Below are 16711 nucleotides of genomic sequence, written 5' to 3'. Positions count from 1 at the left end.
GAAAAGGTATTTTTCAAGCAATTCCAGCTTGAAAATTTTTTCTTTGGAAGAGTATGTGTATTTGAGGAATTTTGCCCTCCCTCCCCAAAGAAAAGACTGTAAGGAAGTACGTGAAAGAAGTGTCTAAAATTATGAATGGTGTACAGCTGATTGAGAGACATAATATGTTCACATTTTCTTATATCATCAGGATTCATCAAAGAGAATTGGCTGGCAAGCAGTTATTTACACAATGCATACTTATTTGAGAGATTACCCACCCCAGCATGTGACAATCATTCACCTAGGTAGCTTAAAAATGTTTGACCGATACACAAAGCCAACCACACACTCTTATACATCATTTACCCTGGTTGGATGAGGGCAGGATGCTGACTTTGTGCTGACAGATCCCAAAGAAAATAGCATTATCAAGCCATATCATCAAAATGTTATGCTTGCTTAACTGTGATACCAGTGTCACTCTATAAGCATGAAAATCAAAATGAGTGGCAGTACAGATGTGGTACAGAAGTAATATTTCATCAGCATCCTTTGCTTGCTTACACCTTTGTTCTGTGGAAAAAAGATTTCATCTAGGGTTAATAGAGCCTCCACAGGCTGTGGCATTATATTTCTGAATACTAGAAAAACAATGAAGAAAGGCCATTGCTTTCATGCCCTTCTGAACAAGCCGCCCCCCGGTTTCGGCAAGGGGCGGCATAGAAATGTAATAACAACAACAACAACAACAACAACACTGAATGTGCAATTTGACAACTTCTGAAATAGCAATCAGTGGTGACATTACTAGAATATGTGGGTGAACATGTAACATAATGTAGTGTTAACATAATGAGAAATAACAGATTCTTTAGCCTTTGGGTAAGCCTGACTTCCAACTGGTTTTGCAACTGCCAGTGATTTGCATGCTGGATCAAGTTTTCAGTTTTGCTGCTCCTGCTGTGCTTCAGGTGATCTGTCTTCCTTAAAATACAACAGTGTTTTAAGGCTGCATGTATACTTATCTGTTCATTCATCATTTTAATTTAGAATTAAGCCTTTTTAAAGTAGAAAATGGCTTCAGGAATGCTGAATGGTATGGGGCTTGGTAAAATCTTGTATCCTGACAAAGCCATCAGCATCAAAAGTAGCTCCTTGCAGAATTATCCTTCCCTTCAGAGAATGTTTGAATTGAGCATTTGAGAGTGCTACTGAATTAGCCCCACTACATTAGAAACATTGAAACAAAGCAAGTTAAAAGGGGTCTTTTGGGCCATCCAGTCTGACCCATGGCTCCAGCTGGCTCCACTCATGTAATACCCAACTTGCTGTTGTCCAATCTTTCCTTGAACATCCTTACTGATGGAGCCCCCACCACCTTATGTGGAAGCCCATTCCATATCCTAGGAGTCCTAGCCATCAGGAAGTACTTCCTGACATCCAACCTGAAACCCAATTCTTTGGGTTTTGCCCCATTGGAGCACATCCTTTCCTCCACCACAGGAATCTTTCCTTGAACCTTTTTATTATGCCCAAAGAATTTTGGAAATAACCCTCCTTTTTAGGCAACTCTCATCTTTTCCCAAATATGTTAGAAACAATATTTCCAATGCTTCCAAACAGGCAGTGTTGTGTAGTGGTTAGAGTGTTTGCACTCCAAACTGAGACTTAGCACTCCAGGTTCTAGTCTCCACTCAACCATGAAGCTACCTGGTTGACTTTGGGCCAATCTCTGACTCTCAGCTTGATCTCCCTCACAGGGTTGCTATGAGGATAAAATGTAGAGGAGGAGGTCTATGTGAGCTGCTTTGGGTTCCTTGGGAGATAGAATGAGGTGGAATTAAACATATTAATTCCTTTGTTTTAAAATGCTCAAAAAATCAAATTGTGCTTGTACTGCCAAATTACTACTATATCTATCTATCTATCTATCTATCTATCGTCAAAATACTGTCACTCTATTCAATTCCACAGGAGTCCCCAACATGGCACTTTCAGGCGCCATAGTGTCCATAGACAGCTCCAGTGGTATCCACCAAGAGGTCTCTAAAATGGGGCCTGTGGCCACCTAGAATATTTTATTTTCCCCATTTAAAAAAAAAAGGGGTTTGTATGAAATGCATACAACTTTCTAGTCTTCAGCAAGTATGATTATCCAAATATAACCCATTTGAAAGTGAAATCAATATGCTACATGATCATACATTGAAAGCATTGTAAAGTCTTCAACACTCGTTGCCTTGTAGGAGGTGTTTCTCTCTCCAATTTTGTAATTTTTGGGTAACATTTTAGCTATTTAAAGTATTCAGAGAATCAATTTCCCCTTACATTTGTTAACTTCTATGCTGTAAGTGAATAATTGTCAAAAAGCTTGTATACCCACAGCAGTTTCTCAAAATTCCCAGGTGTGCCCATGAGTCCAAAAAGGTTGGGGAGTTCTAATCTATTCCTTATGGTACAAATGGCATAAAAATACTGAAGTGAGCTTATTTTCCACCTGGGCTAAAGCAGATTGGGTTGTGTGGGGATTATGTTCCTGCTCCGCTAGTGAAATTTCAGTGTGAATTTATCTAATCATGGGTTTTTTTTGGTACAGTTACAGGCATGATTCTTCCAAGAAGATGACAGGGAAGCAAACTCCAGCATTGGTTCATTGAGGAAGGCCTGGCATCTATATGAATGCAGTTTGATGAAGGGTTCTGAAGAACCTGAACACCTGCAAACTATTTCATGACATTTTGGTTGGTCCTGGAAATGGTATTGCCCAACCATAGAGTTTGGGGTGGGGGGGAAGAGTCATGTAGAAGAGCAAACAAACTGTCAGAAAACAAAGGCTTGCAGTCTTTCAACAATGAAAGGCAGAACATTTCACTGTCATTCAATAATGAAAGGGTGAGCCATACTGGAATCAAAGCGAGACAGAAACTTCAAGATTAATATGCCCTGAGCACCTCCTTTCACCATCATCATTAGTGACTGGGTGGGATCAGCACAGCCCTTGATCGATGAGCTTTAATTCATCAGCTCACCTCTGAATGTGGAGAAAAGTCCCTTCTTGGGCAGCGGCTCCTTGCAACAGCTGGCTTTCCAGTCCATGGAATGTATCCCATCTGCAGTGCATTAGTGGATGTGCTCCGTATGTGTAAGAGAAAAGCATATGTGGATTCTGAACATTGTCTTAAGAATAAAATGGGTTAATTAGACTAAGGAACATAGTGCCAGGAGCCACATCTGGGAGCCAACTGCCATGCATGCATGAATCCTCGGGTATTTTAGTTCTAGAATATTTAATATGGATAATGCTGTCCCTCAAAGATAAGGAAGTGATGCGCATGATTTATGAGTAATTTGTATTTCAAAAAGACTTGAATGAGCTCTGCCTATGAAGTTTCCTTTCCTCAAATTAAAAAGAAAGATTAATCCTCCAAGCATTGCTGCTGGGGGAACTAGGTGGCAGAGGGTCTTATTCTCATAATTCAAACATAGGTGTTGCTAGGCTAGGGCTCAAGGCCCCCCGACCCTGTATCTATTTCTCAGAATCCTGACTCTCTATTGCTGCCAGTGGAAGATATTTCCTAAGGGCTTAGCTTCCCTCCACAAATGCGAGGACTACCCATCCAAAAATCTCTCACCCACATGACAATTAAACTTAGGGGAGAAAACTATGTATGTTAAAGAAAGTTTTGATTCCAAACCTTTTTTGCATGAATGGAGGCAATTTTCTTCCATGAAGGAAAAAAGAGAAGTGGCAGAGAGAAGGGACAGAAAGAGAGAGGAACTACTGATTTGGGATGATCTGTAGTCTGAATTAATTGAAATATCTATTTTATTAGAGGTTATTTGAAAAGTGGGGGTTGAATGGACAATTAATTGGCTTTGCCTTCTGTGAGAATTAAATAGATCCTAGTAATTATTACTAAATTGGCATACATAGGTATTAGCATATGCATGGTTATGCAGTTTTGTGCAGCCTGGCCCCAAACCTTAGAAGTACCTTGCAAAACCAAACTGCAAACTAACTATGCTGTTCCTTCCTGAATTCATTGGTCATTCTTTAGACAAACCAAACAACATTTTAAAGTGGAAACAAGAGTTTCCTCCTACAGGGACAAAATAAACAAAACGCGGTCCCTTTGCATACTTTTATTTACAATACACCAACCAATGCCTTCAAATGTACCTTCTTTTGAGGTTTGATTGATAATTTATCCTTGGAATGGGAACTTGGAAGTCATATTGTTTGGCTATTTTAATCAGTTTCAGAACTAGATTTTTCTTTGATGATTCCTTAAGAGCTGATGATCTTGCCACAGAAATCTCAGCTGATGCCAAGCAAAGTTGTCCGAGTTCCAAGCATGAAACAGCCAGGCTATATAACACTATCATCACAGATAATTTGTTTAATTTAGTGATGTTGGCTCCTTTTTCTCCTTTTCTCCATAGTTAATCTCTTTTGGATGAAGTCTTGAACTTATAGCATGATTGGCTTTGAAATGTTCAACCTTTGCTCTCTGTGTGAGTTCCAAACAAATGAGATATTCTGTGTTTATCCACCGATCCCTAACTGAGAAGTTTGCTGAAGTCCAAGTTGTATCATAATTCCCTACAAATGTTGCACTTCCTTTTTTTTTGTCAGATTTCTTTTTTAGTACTGATACATCTGGGATGAAATATTGCAATCTGATGACCTTAAGGGATCTGGGTAGAACATACAGCACCTCCTGAAAGCTGGCTTTTCCCAGGAGTACCTGGTTTTTATGCCAGAAGGAAAGATATTTTAACAAGGTTCTGGAGAATTGTTACCAAAGTTCAAAGGCCAGCTCTTCTTGCAACATTAAATTGTAAAGAACAAACATCTATTGCAAAACCAGTATATTTTGATATAATTGTGTTTGCTTCTATATTTTCTCAATAATCAGAGGTGTGCATTCCTGAAGGGTCAGAAAATGAGTGGAGGTGGTATTTTTAGGGTGGCCATATATCCTATTTTAGAGAGAACAATCTTCAGTTTGAATGCATCCTATGTTTGAAGGCCTGTTCACTCCATGTTTAGCTGAAAGATAAAGGACTATAAGAAGAAAAAGAAGGGGGCTTGAAGCTGTCTACCTGCAGTCAGCACCAGGATAGCAGACTGAGCAAACACACAGGTTACCTCACCATCTTTCCTACATGGTAAGATGTATGGTACTTGTATTTAAATGTTAGTAATTATTTCTAGTATAAGTTAACAAATGCAGATTTGATACAAATCAATTTCTTTATTTGTCTTTTTTGTGATACATGGTGCATGTCCTAATTTTTATTATCTGTAGCTGCACACCATACTTGCCAGTTTGGTTATAAAACAGGGTTTATAGCACAGTAGTAATTCCTATACTTTGCATGTATAAGATCCTATGTTTTCTCCCCAGCATCTCTAGGCAGAACTAAAAAGGAATCCTGCCTGAAATCCTAGAGAGCTGCTAATAGAGGATGGACCAATTCAGTATAGGACAGCTCCCAGTGTCTACTTTTATCACAATGAAGTATGTCAGGGACAGAATGGAGTCAAACTTAAATCTCTCTGCCTTTCCTACTCTGTGCCACAGCTTTAATTTTCACTTCAGTTTAGACCTGGATAGTAGAAGTCACTGGCTGAGTAAAAATGTCAGTCTGCAGAGCTATATCTGTATGCCACCATTTTAAACAAACTGCCTAATTTAATTTGGAGATTTTTTCCAGTAAATTAAAATTTGATATAACTGATTAATCAATTAAAAAATGCTGTCCTTGTATGTGTGTGTTTCTCTCTCTCTGTGAGCACACACATTATATACACACATCACGTGCACATGCCAACTGAGAATACTTCATGCACCAGTTGAACTAGGTTCTGGCCTTTAAGAAGTCATGGATGAGTACTGGATCTACTGGCATTTAAGACAACTCATGTATAAGATGAGATTGATATTTTGGGCTGTTTTTCTGGTGTTTATTGTTTGTTGGTCATGTAAGATGACCCCCAACTTTTCATGGGGCATCTTATACACCTGTATATAGGATAAGCCCTCAAAAAAGCTTTCAACTAAAACAGTTTTCCCAATTAATTGGGCAGCAGATTTTAAAAGTTACTATTTTTAATGCAATACCTCAGAAAACTTTGGTATGCAGCAGTGAGAGCAGATGGACACCAGACTCAGGCCTGGAAGTGCAGCCATGCTTGAGGCTCACAATGCAATGCAGGAGGAGCTCTCCTGAAGTGATGAAGACTCCTTTTCTTGGTGGCCAGCAAACAATGGTGCACTGTGCCCTGGTGAAGGTAGGTGTGCAGGCCAGGCAAGCACTGGACTCGGGACTGGGAGTGTGGCTGAAAGCGAGTCTTGCGACCTGACATCCAAAGACAAACTATGGTAGGGATTTTTTTTTTCACCAGGTTTATGAGATGACCCCACCTCCAATTTTTGGTTTCAAATGTTGTCTTAAATGCTGGTATATACGGTATATTTGTTAGTCTATTACGTGCTATGGGATTATTTGTGGTAATACAATGCAACTTGATTCACATGTGATGGACATTTCTTGGGTTAAGCAACTCATGAACAGGTGCAATTATGCAGAGTGAGCAAACATGCTGCCTCCTGTGCAATCCACACTTCCACTTTGAATCAGTCTTCCAGGACAACCCAGGAACTCTGCATTTCTTGATGTTCTGACATGCAAATTTGGTAGTTTAACCTTAAACAACCCAGAGTTTTAAATAAAGAAGCAAACCCTGGATTAAAACTCTGGGTTGTTTAACTTTAAACTATCTCTGATTTCCCCCTTCCTGCCCCTCCTTCCACTAGAAAGATCCATACTCCTCAACTTTCTGGCATTAGAGACCTGCCTTTTCAGACAGGAAAGGGGATGATAATCTGAAGATGTCATGGTCAGATCATAAACTGTTGCTGTTTAAACTGATTGCAACTTTCCCCCTGTTAGGCTGGGGGGATCTATGAAGGTGGTCTTTGTTCAGAGGCTAATAGATTTAAAGAGTTCTAGCTGATATGACTGGCGTGTGTATCAAAGCCCTGGTTGATGTGAGGAATGCAGTTATGACCTGGTTGTTTAACACTATTACTTTCAATTGTATTGCCCTCTGTGTTGTAGGTCTTGTATGGTTTTGTGTTATACCCAAGAGCTTAGAGTGATGAAAATAAATAGGATATTGCTTGAATGTTGATGGAGAAAAAAATCTAGTGGATAAAATCAAACTCTAGTGCTGTATCTGCCTATAATCAGGTGTTTTTACGCGTAGATGCACTGAGAATAGCAATTAAACAACATCTCCCTCTCTCCATTTAGCTTTCTATCTGCTGCCCAGCAGAACTTTTTAGGGTTGTCTGGGGCCTATTATAAGCTAGCCCTAAGGACACTGTAGACCTGTCTGAAGCATGCTGTAACATATTTGCTAGACAATTTCTAGGATAATATCTCTTGCATCTGCCAGGACTCAGACTCCAGTGTTATAGAAAGTAAATCTGATGAGAAACTGAGAGGACAGCCTGGTCCAGTTTTCTTGGGTGAGTTTCAGTAGGTGCAACTCAAGGACATTGACAAGATGCTTGGAAAAGATTCATGCAACCACTTCCATACTGGATCCTTGCCACTCTTGGCTTATAAAAACTAGTAGGGAAGGAACAGCCAACTAGGACAGGGAGGAGATAAATGCCTCCTTGAGAGACGGGGTGGTCTCATGCTATCTTAAAGAAGTGACAGTGAGACTCCCCCTCCAAAAAAATCTTTCTGGAACTAGAAAATCTTAACAACTTTAGGCCAGTAAGTAATATTTCTTTTCTTAGCAAGGTCCATGAGGGAGAAGAGGATAGGTATTGTGGACAGAACGAGGGATACTCTGGAATTGCAGGACCCAAAATTATTCCAACACTTAACCATGCTCCTAACCAGATAGAAAATTTACACCACACTTGATGTAGGTCTAAATTCATTTGCAATAAGAAGGAAATAGCTTTAAGGAGCAGCAGCAGCAGCAGCAGCAGCACAAAAAGAATAGCAGTAAACACCACTCTTCTTCCAACCATTCTAACAGGGTCTGAGGGCAGATCATTTTAATAGTTCTCCTACACTTGCAGAGGGGAAAGGATATGTTCAGTCTAAACACCAAGAAGTGATGATCTACCCATGATAAATGTACTGAGTTAATATTCCACAACTTCAAATCACCATCACCAAATCACCATCTCCCTACCTGGCTGAGAAATTGGCCTAGAATGTGCCCTGCTCCATGTGTTGGTGGTGATGGCATGCTGGGATAGTCCCATGGAGGCCATGACAATCTGCCTTGAGTATGGATGTTGTTGTTCTGTTGCAAAGTTGTACATTCCTCCATGTTCTTCTGTCCTCCACCATCCCCCAGAGTACACCCAAGCCCACCCCTACCACTCTAGTGACCCCATCCAACCACCTCAGCCTCTGCTGTCCCCTTCTCCTTTTGCCTTCAATCGTTCCCAGCATCAGGGTCTTTTCCAATGAATTCTCCCTTCTCATTAGTTGGCCAGATTATTTGAGCTTCAGCTTCAGTATCTGTCCTTCTAAAGAGCAGTCAGGGTTGATTCCTTTAGGATTGACTGATCTGATCTCTCTGCAGTACAAGGGACTCTCAGGAGTCTTCTCCAACACCACAATTCAAAAGCATCAATTCTTCAGTGCTAGTCTTCCTTATGGTCCAACTCTCACAGGCATACATTACAAGTGGGAAAACCATAGCTTTGACTATACAAACTTTTGTTGGCAGGGTGATGTCTCTGTTTTTTAGAATGGTGTCTAGATTTGTCATACGTTTCCTCCCAATGAGCAAACATCTTTTAATTTCTTGGCTGTAGTCACCGCCTCCGATGATCTTGAAGCCCAAGAAAATAAAAACTGTTGCTACCTTAATTTCTTCCCCATCTATTTGCCAGGAAGTGAGAGGACCGGATGCCATGATTTTAGTTTTCTTAATGTTGAGTTTCAAGCCAAGTTTTGCACTCTCCTCTTTCACCCTCATCAAGAGGCTCTTTATTTCCTCTTCAGTTTCTGCCATTAGAGTGGTATCATTGGCATATCTGGGGTTGTTGATATTTCTCCCTGCAATCTTAATTCCAGCTTGCAAATTGCAAATTTATACCCCCCAAAACTAACAGCCTATGAGACCACAGCATTGCAACCAAAACAACCTCTGTCAGCTCCAGTAGGGAGACTGCTGGGTAGAGGGATTGGTAATACACCAGCAGAATTCCCAGTCTGTCCCACTGAGCCAACACAAGAGGCAAGCACTCCATATCATTAGACAGGTGAACGGGGAGCCTGGAAAATTTTATTTGGCTATAGCACACCATCACCTAATCAATGTACCTTGGGCACAACTGGGAGTAACTAACTCTTCCTTGTTCAGTTATCCAGTTCTTCTTCAGGCAAGCCAGATTGGCTGCCTCATCCACTGTTAAGTCATCAGTGAAGGAAGTCTTGTTCTATACCACTCTGACATTTAAAAGTAGCATCAGGAAACCCAAAGACAGCCTGATACAGCAACCACCAAAGGCCCATAAAGACAGCTTCCTGGGTCATGTTCTCCTTACTTGGCTAGCCCTCCTCCCAGTGCCCCCTGCTCTGCCTGTCACTACTTAGAGACCTCCATTTGGTTCCATGTCCTTCCTTCAAGGCACATATTCAGGCACTCATAGAGCACGTTCTTGGACCCTGTGAAGGGAAAATCAAGTACTTTAAGCTGCCAAATTGATCAAGAGGTTAGGAGACTGGCCCTTGCCATTACATTCCCCCTATAGAAACTACAAAGGGGCAACCTGCTTGGAAGTCACTCTTTCAGGGTTGATCCCACTACCCACAGCAAGGGATATTCTTTAAGGGCCTGTTCTTGAGCTGGTCCAAGCATAGTAAGGGTCCTGCCCAGTCCAGCCACAGCATTTTCTCCAGTTGCAAACATTCAACAGCATGCTGCCACAGTCAAGTAAATCCAACAAAACAGGAAAACATCGCTAAAGATAAGAAAAATAAAAAAAGCAGAAAGGCTACCCTGTTGGCAGGTACTTGTAGAAGAGGCAGAGGACTAGATGTTTGTTTTCTGGTCAGCCCCCCTCTGTTCAGCTGTTCTCATACTAAATGTTTTTATTGGTGTTGGAAGTAATGTTTTGTTCTATTTTGCTTCACGGTATGAATATTCAATTTTGATGTTCCTAAGGGAATCTAGAATCTTGGTAATGTACAATTGCTTACAGTTCCTTTTCAACAACCAGAAGACTTTTTATAAAGAGTATTAAAGGACAAGACCAGAAAAGGATGATTTAGAGAGTGGAGGATTAAAACAAAACAAAACCCTCTGCCTTGCTGTTTAAATACTGACCTGTAACATCATATTCTTTTTTCTGTTACCTTTTTTAGGCTGTCATCCTTTATCTATTTATTTGGGCAAAAACTCCATTACATTGATTGGGTTAACTTCTGAGTAGGTACATACAGGATTGTAATATCACTATAATCATTTCTAATTTTGTTAAATGTATTTGTGTTGAAATTTAGTGCAGCAAGACTTTTTATTGCAAATCTTCGTCCAAGTAAATCCATAACTTTCAGTTATACTTCTATGCTGCTGAATAACATGAGCAGTTCTGCAATGCAGAGATTAATTGGTTGTGTGAATGTACTGAAAACTATGATGCTGAATCTGTAAAAAGTCAATAAAAAAGGAAGAATTTTAAACTTCCTGGGTCCTAGTTGGCAGGTGCTATTGGTGTATATGGGGTGTTGAAGAGCATTTCATCAATCACTTCCACTGTGGATTCTTTTCCTATGTTCTAAAGGAAAATTATATCCTTCCTCTTTCTCAGATTCTTAGTCTCAATTATTGCTCCAAGAACTAATTGGCTCTGGCTGTGTGTGGTTATCCAAAGTGGTTTAATTGGCTGTGTAAACAGCCAATTTCATATTTGTTCCAAATGAGTGAAACACTACCTCCTGAGAGGAAAATCTTGGTCAGACGTAAACATTGTGTAATACAAAAAAATGCCTCAAATAATTGGAGGGGGGGCGGATTTCAGCAAAGCCTGGACCTTTTTAGCATTGGGTTTAGATACCAAATAGTTTTGTTCCAGTGCTACATAAGAAAGCAATTAAGAGGAATTGGACATTTTGCCTTAGAATACGCCACCCCCCCCACTCAAAAAAGTGAAGAGTTTTATCAAGCTGAACTCTCTTAGTCTTTCTGTATGCATGCTATAGCAAACTGATTTCTAGATTGAAATGAGGACCTGGAGACAATGAAGAATTTAGCATTCAGAATTAAAGAATTCTAATGTGGCTGCTTGTAATTGCCCAACAAAATCCTTCGTTGACAAACCAGCCGCAGGAATATTAAGTGAAAAGCCTCGAGTTAGCCAGACGCTTCAGGGTTTATATAGCACACCTGGTTAGTTGTAGGCATTTGCTAGTTTGCATTTAAAATATTTGCATGTTGCCCTTCAGTTTGAGGGCAGCTCAACATGATTTTTCAAAAATATCATATCAAATACAAATACTTTAGCTAACAAAAGGATTACAACAGCAGAGACTGAGGGAAAAAAATGAAAGCAAGCAATAAAAATGATAGTTGGAAGCTAGTTCAAATAAAAATTCCTTCGCTGGACACCAGAGACATGAACAGCACAGTTCTATATCTGTCTATTCAGAATTAAGTTCCGTTGAGTTCAGTGGGAGTTACTCCTGTGGAACTGATCTGTATTTTGCATCAGGCAAGCTTCCTTATGATGAGTACTGTGTATCTGGAAAGTACTGTACTTTGGAAAGGTTCTGTCTATAGTCACTGCCGCCTACCTCATGGTCACCTTAGAAGACACAGGAGAGTGGAAGGGAGCCTCGGATGGAATGTAACATTCATGCAGGCTCCTGTGGGACAAGGCATTCCTTTAGATACTCAGTTCCAAGCCATTTAGGAGGCAGTGTTATGTATTACAACTCCCAGCATTCCCCAGCCAGCATGTAATGATATATCATTTATGTCTCCAGTTAGTCACCCAAAAAAAATCTCTAGTCAAAAAAAGAACAGAGGTAATTCTTATGTAAGCCAGGCTTTCTGCTACTACTATTTTTACTGCTTTAAAGACTACTCTGGGATGAGGGGTGAATAATTTCTTGTGAAAGAGAGAATCTGTGTCCTATATGTAGATATAACTATCATCTTTGAAAACAGGGCTGGGAAAGGTGAGTGTATACCAAGACCCTGAGATCAGCCAACAATATGACCATTTTCCACCCATAACTGAGAAAATAAGATGTAGTCTATAATTGTGTGTCTTGCTTCTTCCAGGTTTGACCCTTCACTAAGCGTGCTGAAGGTCCTTAGAAGTCTTGGAGCCAGCAGTGTTTGCAATTCTTGTAAGTGCTCTTACATCATCCGTACAGGGGCCTGCAAACTCATTACTATATAGATGACAAACAAAGGGAAAGCATGATTTAATCTTAACTTCCATGAATATATATTTTAATATCATTTTCCCAGGTGCAAACCGTATGATTTCTTGGCACAGAATACTACCATACTAGATTTACATTCAGGCAACCAATTGCCACTGCGCTTGGAACACTTTATAAACAAACAAACCTTACTATATCCACAGATGTGTTTGATTAATTTGTGCTTCATGGGTCTGGATTACTCTTTTCTGATATAGTTATCAGAAAACATATGATTGCTGCTATTCCTTACCATCAGATCCTGGGCAGATGTTTTGGCTAAAGGTGAGAAAATCCAAGGGCATGTACAGCTCCTATTTTCTTGTATGGCAAGAGTGAGAAACCTGTAGTCCTTCCCTTAATTTCAAAAGCATTCTACATTTAATATGTTAAGACCTTAGGCAAGAGTGATCTGTCCCTTCTGAGATAGATTGTTGCCTGCAGAGTAAGATGGAAAAAGAGAGAGAAAATGGGGTGACAGAAAGGAAAAAGGGGTGACCCACCCAGTTTGACCCTGGTCTTGATTACAATGGGGTTTTGTCTTGCCAACATGTGTTCCTTGACAGATAACCCATGAGGAAATGTGGCTCTTGCCAGAAACACAGTTTTTCTGCTTGGATCTATGGAATTGCAAAGTTCTGTGGATGCACAGCGAAGGTTTCATCTTTCACGTCCCTTGTTAAACTCATAGTTCACCTCTGTAAACCTTTCTACATGAAACATTTATCGTGCACTTTTGATTTCTACTCATGGTCATATGTGGGTGCTTTACACAACGTCATCAACCTACATGTCCTCTTCTGTTCTGTCAAACCATTTTCAAAGCTTCTTTTGGAGGATAAAAGTCTGGTATTACAGTGGCATGAACTACCCCTTGCCCATACATTTGCTTACTTCTGCTGTACTGTTGCCTGTTGGTTGTATAATGGAACATATGGAAAGTCAGAGAAAGAAAAACCTCAAGAAAAAAAATGTGTAAAGGAGCCAGGGTTAATCCTGCAAATAACCTGGAAGCAGAAACCTTGGTAATGTGACAGGTGAGAAGCTTCATTAGAAAAGCCCTGTTAATTTGCCATTGGGAAAACAAAGCAAAACAGCCCTCTCCAGCAACTGCAGTGAATTTTCCAAACCATAGACCCAACTTTAATTTCATTTTGGCCAATTTCGTTTTGGCCTAATTGTCTTGAACCTGGTGTTGAAGACCCCCAGGATGTTGGTCCTGGGGGACTTCAATCTCCATGCCAAGACTGTTCTGACCGGGGTGGCTCAGGACTTCATGGCCTCCATGACGGCCATGGGGCTGTCTCAACATGTCATAGGCCTGACCCATGAACGTGGACACATGTTGGACCTGGTTTTCTCGATGGGGCAGGAAGAGGGTGATCTGAGGGTAAGGAATTTGTGTCTGACTCCCTTGTCATGGTCAGATCACTTCCTCATGAGGTTTGAGCTCAATGCTGGCCTTTCCCTCTGTAAGGGTGTGGACCCTATTGTGTTGGTCTGCCCTCGGAGCCGGGTGGATTCGAATGGATTCCTGAAGGCTCTCGGGGATTTTCCGGTTGATAAAGCTGGTGCTCCTGTTAATGCTCTGGTTGAACTGTGGAATGGGGAAATGGCCAGAGTGATTGACACGATCACTCCTAAGCATCCTTTCCTGCCCAGCAGAGCCTGTTCATCCCCATGGTATACACCTGAACAACGGGCAATGAAGTGGGTTGGGAGACGTCTAGAGCATAGGTGGAGGAAATCCATGGGATGAATCTGACTGAACACACTTACAAGCTCATTATCGAGCCTATGCTGTGGCGGTGAGGGTGGCGAAGAAGAAATTCTTCTCCACTTCCATTGCCTCCTCACAGTGCTGTCCAGCGGAGCTTTTTCGAATGGTACATGGGATGATACATCCTGGCCCTAAGAAAGATCCTGTACCACCTTCGATGGCCTGCTGTGATGACTTTGCCCAGCACTTTAAGGAGAAAATTTAAGGAGATTCGTCACGAGCTGGACTCCACAAGTGATTCACATCCTTTAGGGGAGATGCCAATGACTCCGTCTGGTCAGGTATTAATGGATGAATTTCAGTTATTGCAGCCTGATGATGTGGACAAGGTGCTTGGACAAGTACTTCATCCCACCACCTGCTTACTTGACCCTTGCCCGTCGTGGCTGCTGACCAAAGCCAAACACGGGATTGGTGCCTGGATCCTGGAGGTCATTAACGCCTTTCTGAGGGATGGCTGGGTGCCCGCTCCTTTAAAGGAGGCAGTAATCAGGCCTGTCCTAAAGAAGGCATCCCTGGATCCAGAGATGGCCGCTAATTATAGACCGGTGGCCAACATCCCATTTTTGGGCAAGGTGTTGGAATGGGTGGAGGTGGGACAACTCCAAGCACTCTTGGATGAAACTGATTATCTGGACCCATTTCAGTCCAGCTTCAGACCTGGGTTTGGTACTGAATCTGCCTTGGTTGCCCTGTATGATGAACTGTGCAGGAAGAGAGACAGGGGGAGTGCGTCCCTGTTGGTCCTCCTGGACCTCTCAGCAGCTTTCGATACCATCGACCATGGTATCCTTATGGATAGGCTGGCAGGATTGGGAGTAGGAGGCACTGCTTGACAATGTTTCCACTCCAAATAAATAAATAAATAAATAAATAAAGGTGGTGCTGGAGGACTTTGGCTTTGCGCCATGGCAGTTATGCCATGGAGTACCGCAGGGTTCCATCTTGTCCCCCTTGCTATTTAATATCTACATGAAACCACTGAGAGAGGTCATCAGGAGGTTTGGGCTGCAGAATCATCAATATGCTGATGACACCCAGCTCTACCTCAATTTTTCAACCGATCCAGGTGAGGCAGTGACTGCACTGAACCGGTGCCTAGCTGAGGTAATGGCTGGATGAGGGCCAATAAACTGAAACTTAATCCAGACAAGACGGAAGTCCTGTTGGTGGGTGGATCGAGCTCCTGGATAGGTGACTTGGACCTTGCCCTGGATGGGGTTGCACTCCCTCTAAAGGACAGGGTCCACAGCTTGGGAGTGCTCCTCGACCCAGAGCTGTCCTTGGAAGCTCAAGTGACTGCAGTGGCGAGGAGCACTTTCTTCACCTTCGGCTAATCTATCAGCTGTGTCCCTACCTGGAGGAAGACTGCCTAGCGACAGTGACACATGCATTGGTTACTTCCCGGTTGGATTTCTGTAACGCGCTCTACGTGGACTGCCCCTGAAGATAGTCCAAATACTTCAGATGGTGCAAAATAGAGTAGCCAGGTTGCTGACGGGGACTGGGCATTATTCTCATATAACCCCAGTCCTCTACCAGCTTCACTGGCTTCCCATTGACGTCCGGGCTCAATTCAAGGTGCTGGTTATTACCTATAAAGCCCTTAATGGCTTGGGACCTGTATACCTGAAGGAACGCCTTCTTCCATATTTGCCCTCCTGCCCCTTGAGATTGGCAGTAGAGGCTCTCCTCCGGGAACCCTCCATGAAAAGATATTAGGAGGCAAAGTACCTGGAGGAGGGCTTTCTCTGCAGTGGCACCCCATTTATGGAATGTGCTCCTCAGAGAGGTCCGCCTGACACCGTTGTTATTTGTTTTTCGGCGCCAGGTTAAGACCTTTTTATTCCAGCAATATTTTAATAAGTTTTAATATTGTCTTTTCTATGTTTTTAACTGCAGCCAGTGTGGGTCGGGAATTTATTTATGTTATATTTTATGTTGTAAGCTGTCCTGAGGCTTTTTGCGACAGGATGGCATATAAATATTTTAAATAAATAAATTAATTAAATACCTTACAGTTTACCATTGTGACTTTTCAGCCTGTCATGAAAGTCATTTGATGGAAGTTTAGATTTAGTGTAGCTAATAGAAAGGTGCCTAGGATGTACTTTGAGAAAGACTCTGTGACGTCAATAGAAATTCATGGAGAAGATATCCCAAGGATGCTATTAATCTTGGCATCACTTTTTAGATAACTTGAGCGGGAGATTCACACTACTTAAAGTTCACTTTGAGCTACTCTGACCTCTAGATCAGTAACCTCTGCTATTGTTTATTATGGGTTTTATGTGTTTAAAAATGTTTTATTGGTATTAACAAGATTTTTTATGTTTTACATTATAAGCAGCCCTGAGGGCTCTGTTGAGGGTATACATTTATATTGTGTGTGTAACATTTTAGTTACAGTATTGAGGAGGAGCAGATGAAGTCCCAGCTCCCTCTGTGTAACAATTAGAGTCAGGA

At 41.5% G+C, this 16711-nt stretch overlaps 1 protein-coding gene across 4 annotated transcripts in view; it reads left to right on the top strand.

The window, feature by feature from the left end:
* AREL1 (apoptosis resistant E3 ubiquitin protein ligase 1) overlaps positions 1–16711 on the top strand; it is a 97644-nt gene that overhangs the window by 78050 nt on the left and 2883 nt on the right. The window contains exons 21-22 of one of the 4 annotated variants that reach the window (XR_006415291.1): positions 2579–5154; positions 10399–10466. Coding sequence is in view for 1 of the 4 variants with exons in the window: in XM_044435938.1 (XP_044291873.1) it covers positions 12320–12387 (68 nt within the window). In the remaining 3 variants the exon portion in view is untranslated. Of the gene's footprint in view, positions 1–2578; positions 5789–10398; positions 10467–12319; positions 12388–16711 lie in introns of those variants that run through there. The other 3 variants (XR_006415292.1, XR_006415290.1, XM_044435938.1) reach the window with 3 other exon arrangements.

The sequence above is a fragment of the Varanus komodoensis genome, unplaced genomic scaffold (assembly GCF_004798865.1).
Source record: "Varanus komodoensis strain SLA01 unplaced genomic scaffold, ASM479886v1 scaffold3, whole genome shotgun sequence".
Classification (NCBI taxonomy): domain Eukaryota; kingdom Metazoa; phylum Chordata; class Lepidosauria; order Squamata; family Varanidae; genus Varanus; species Varanus komodoensis.
Note: the sequence above shows the minus strand (reverse complement) of the source record. Positions and strands in the feature narration are given on the sequence as shown.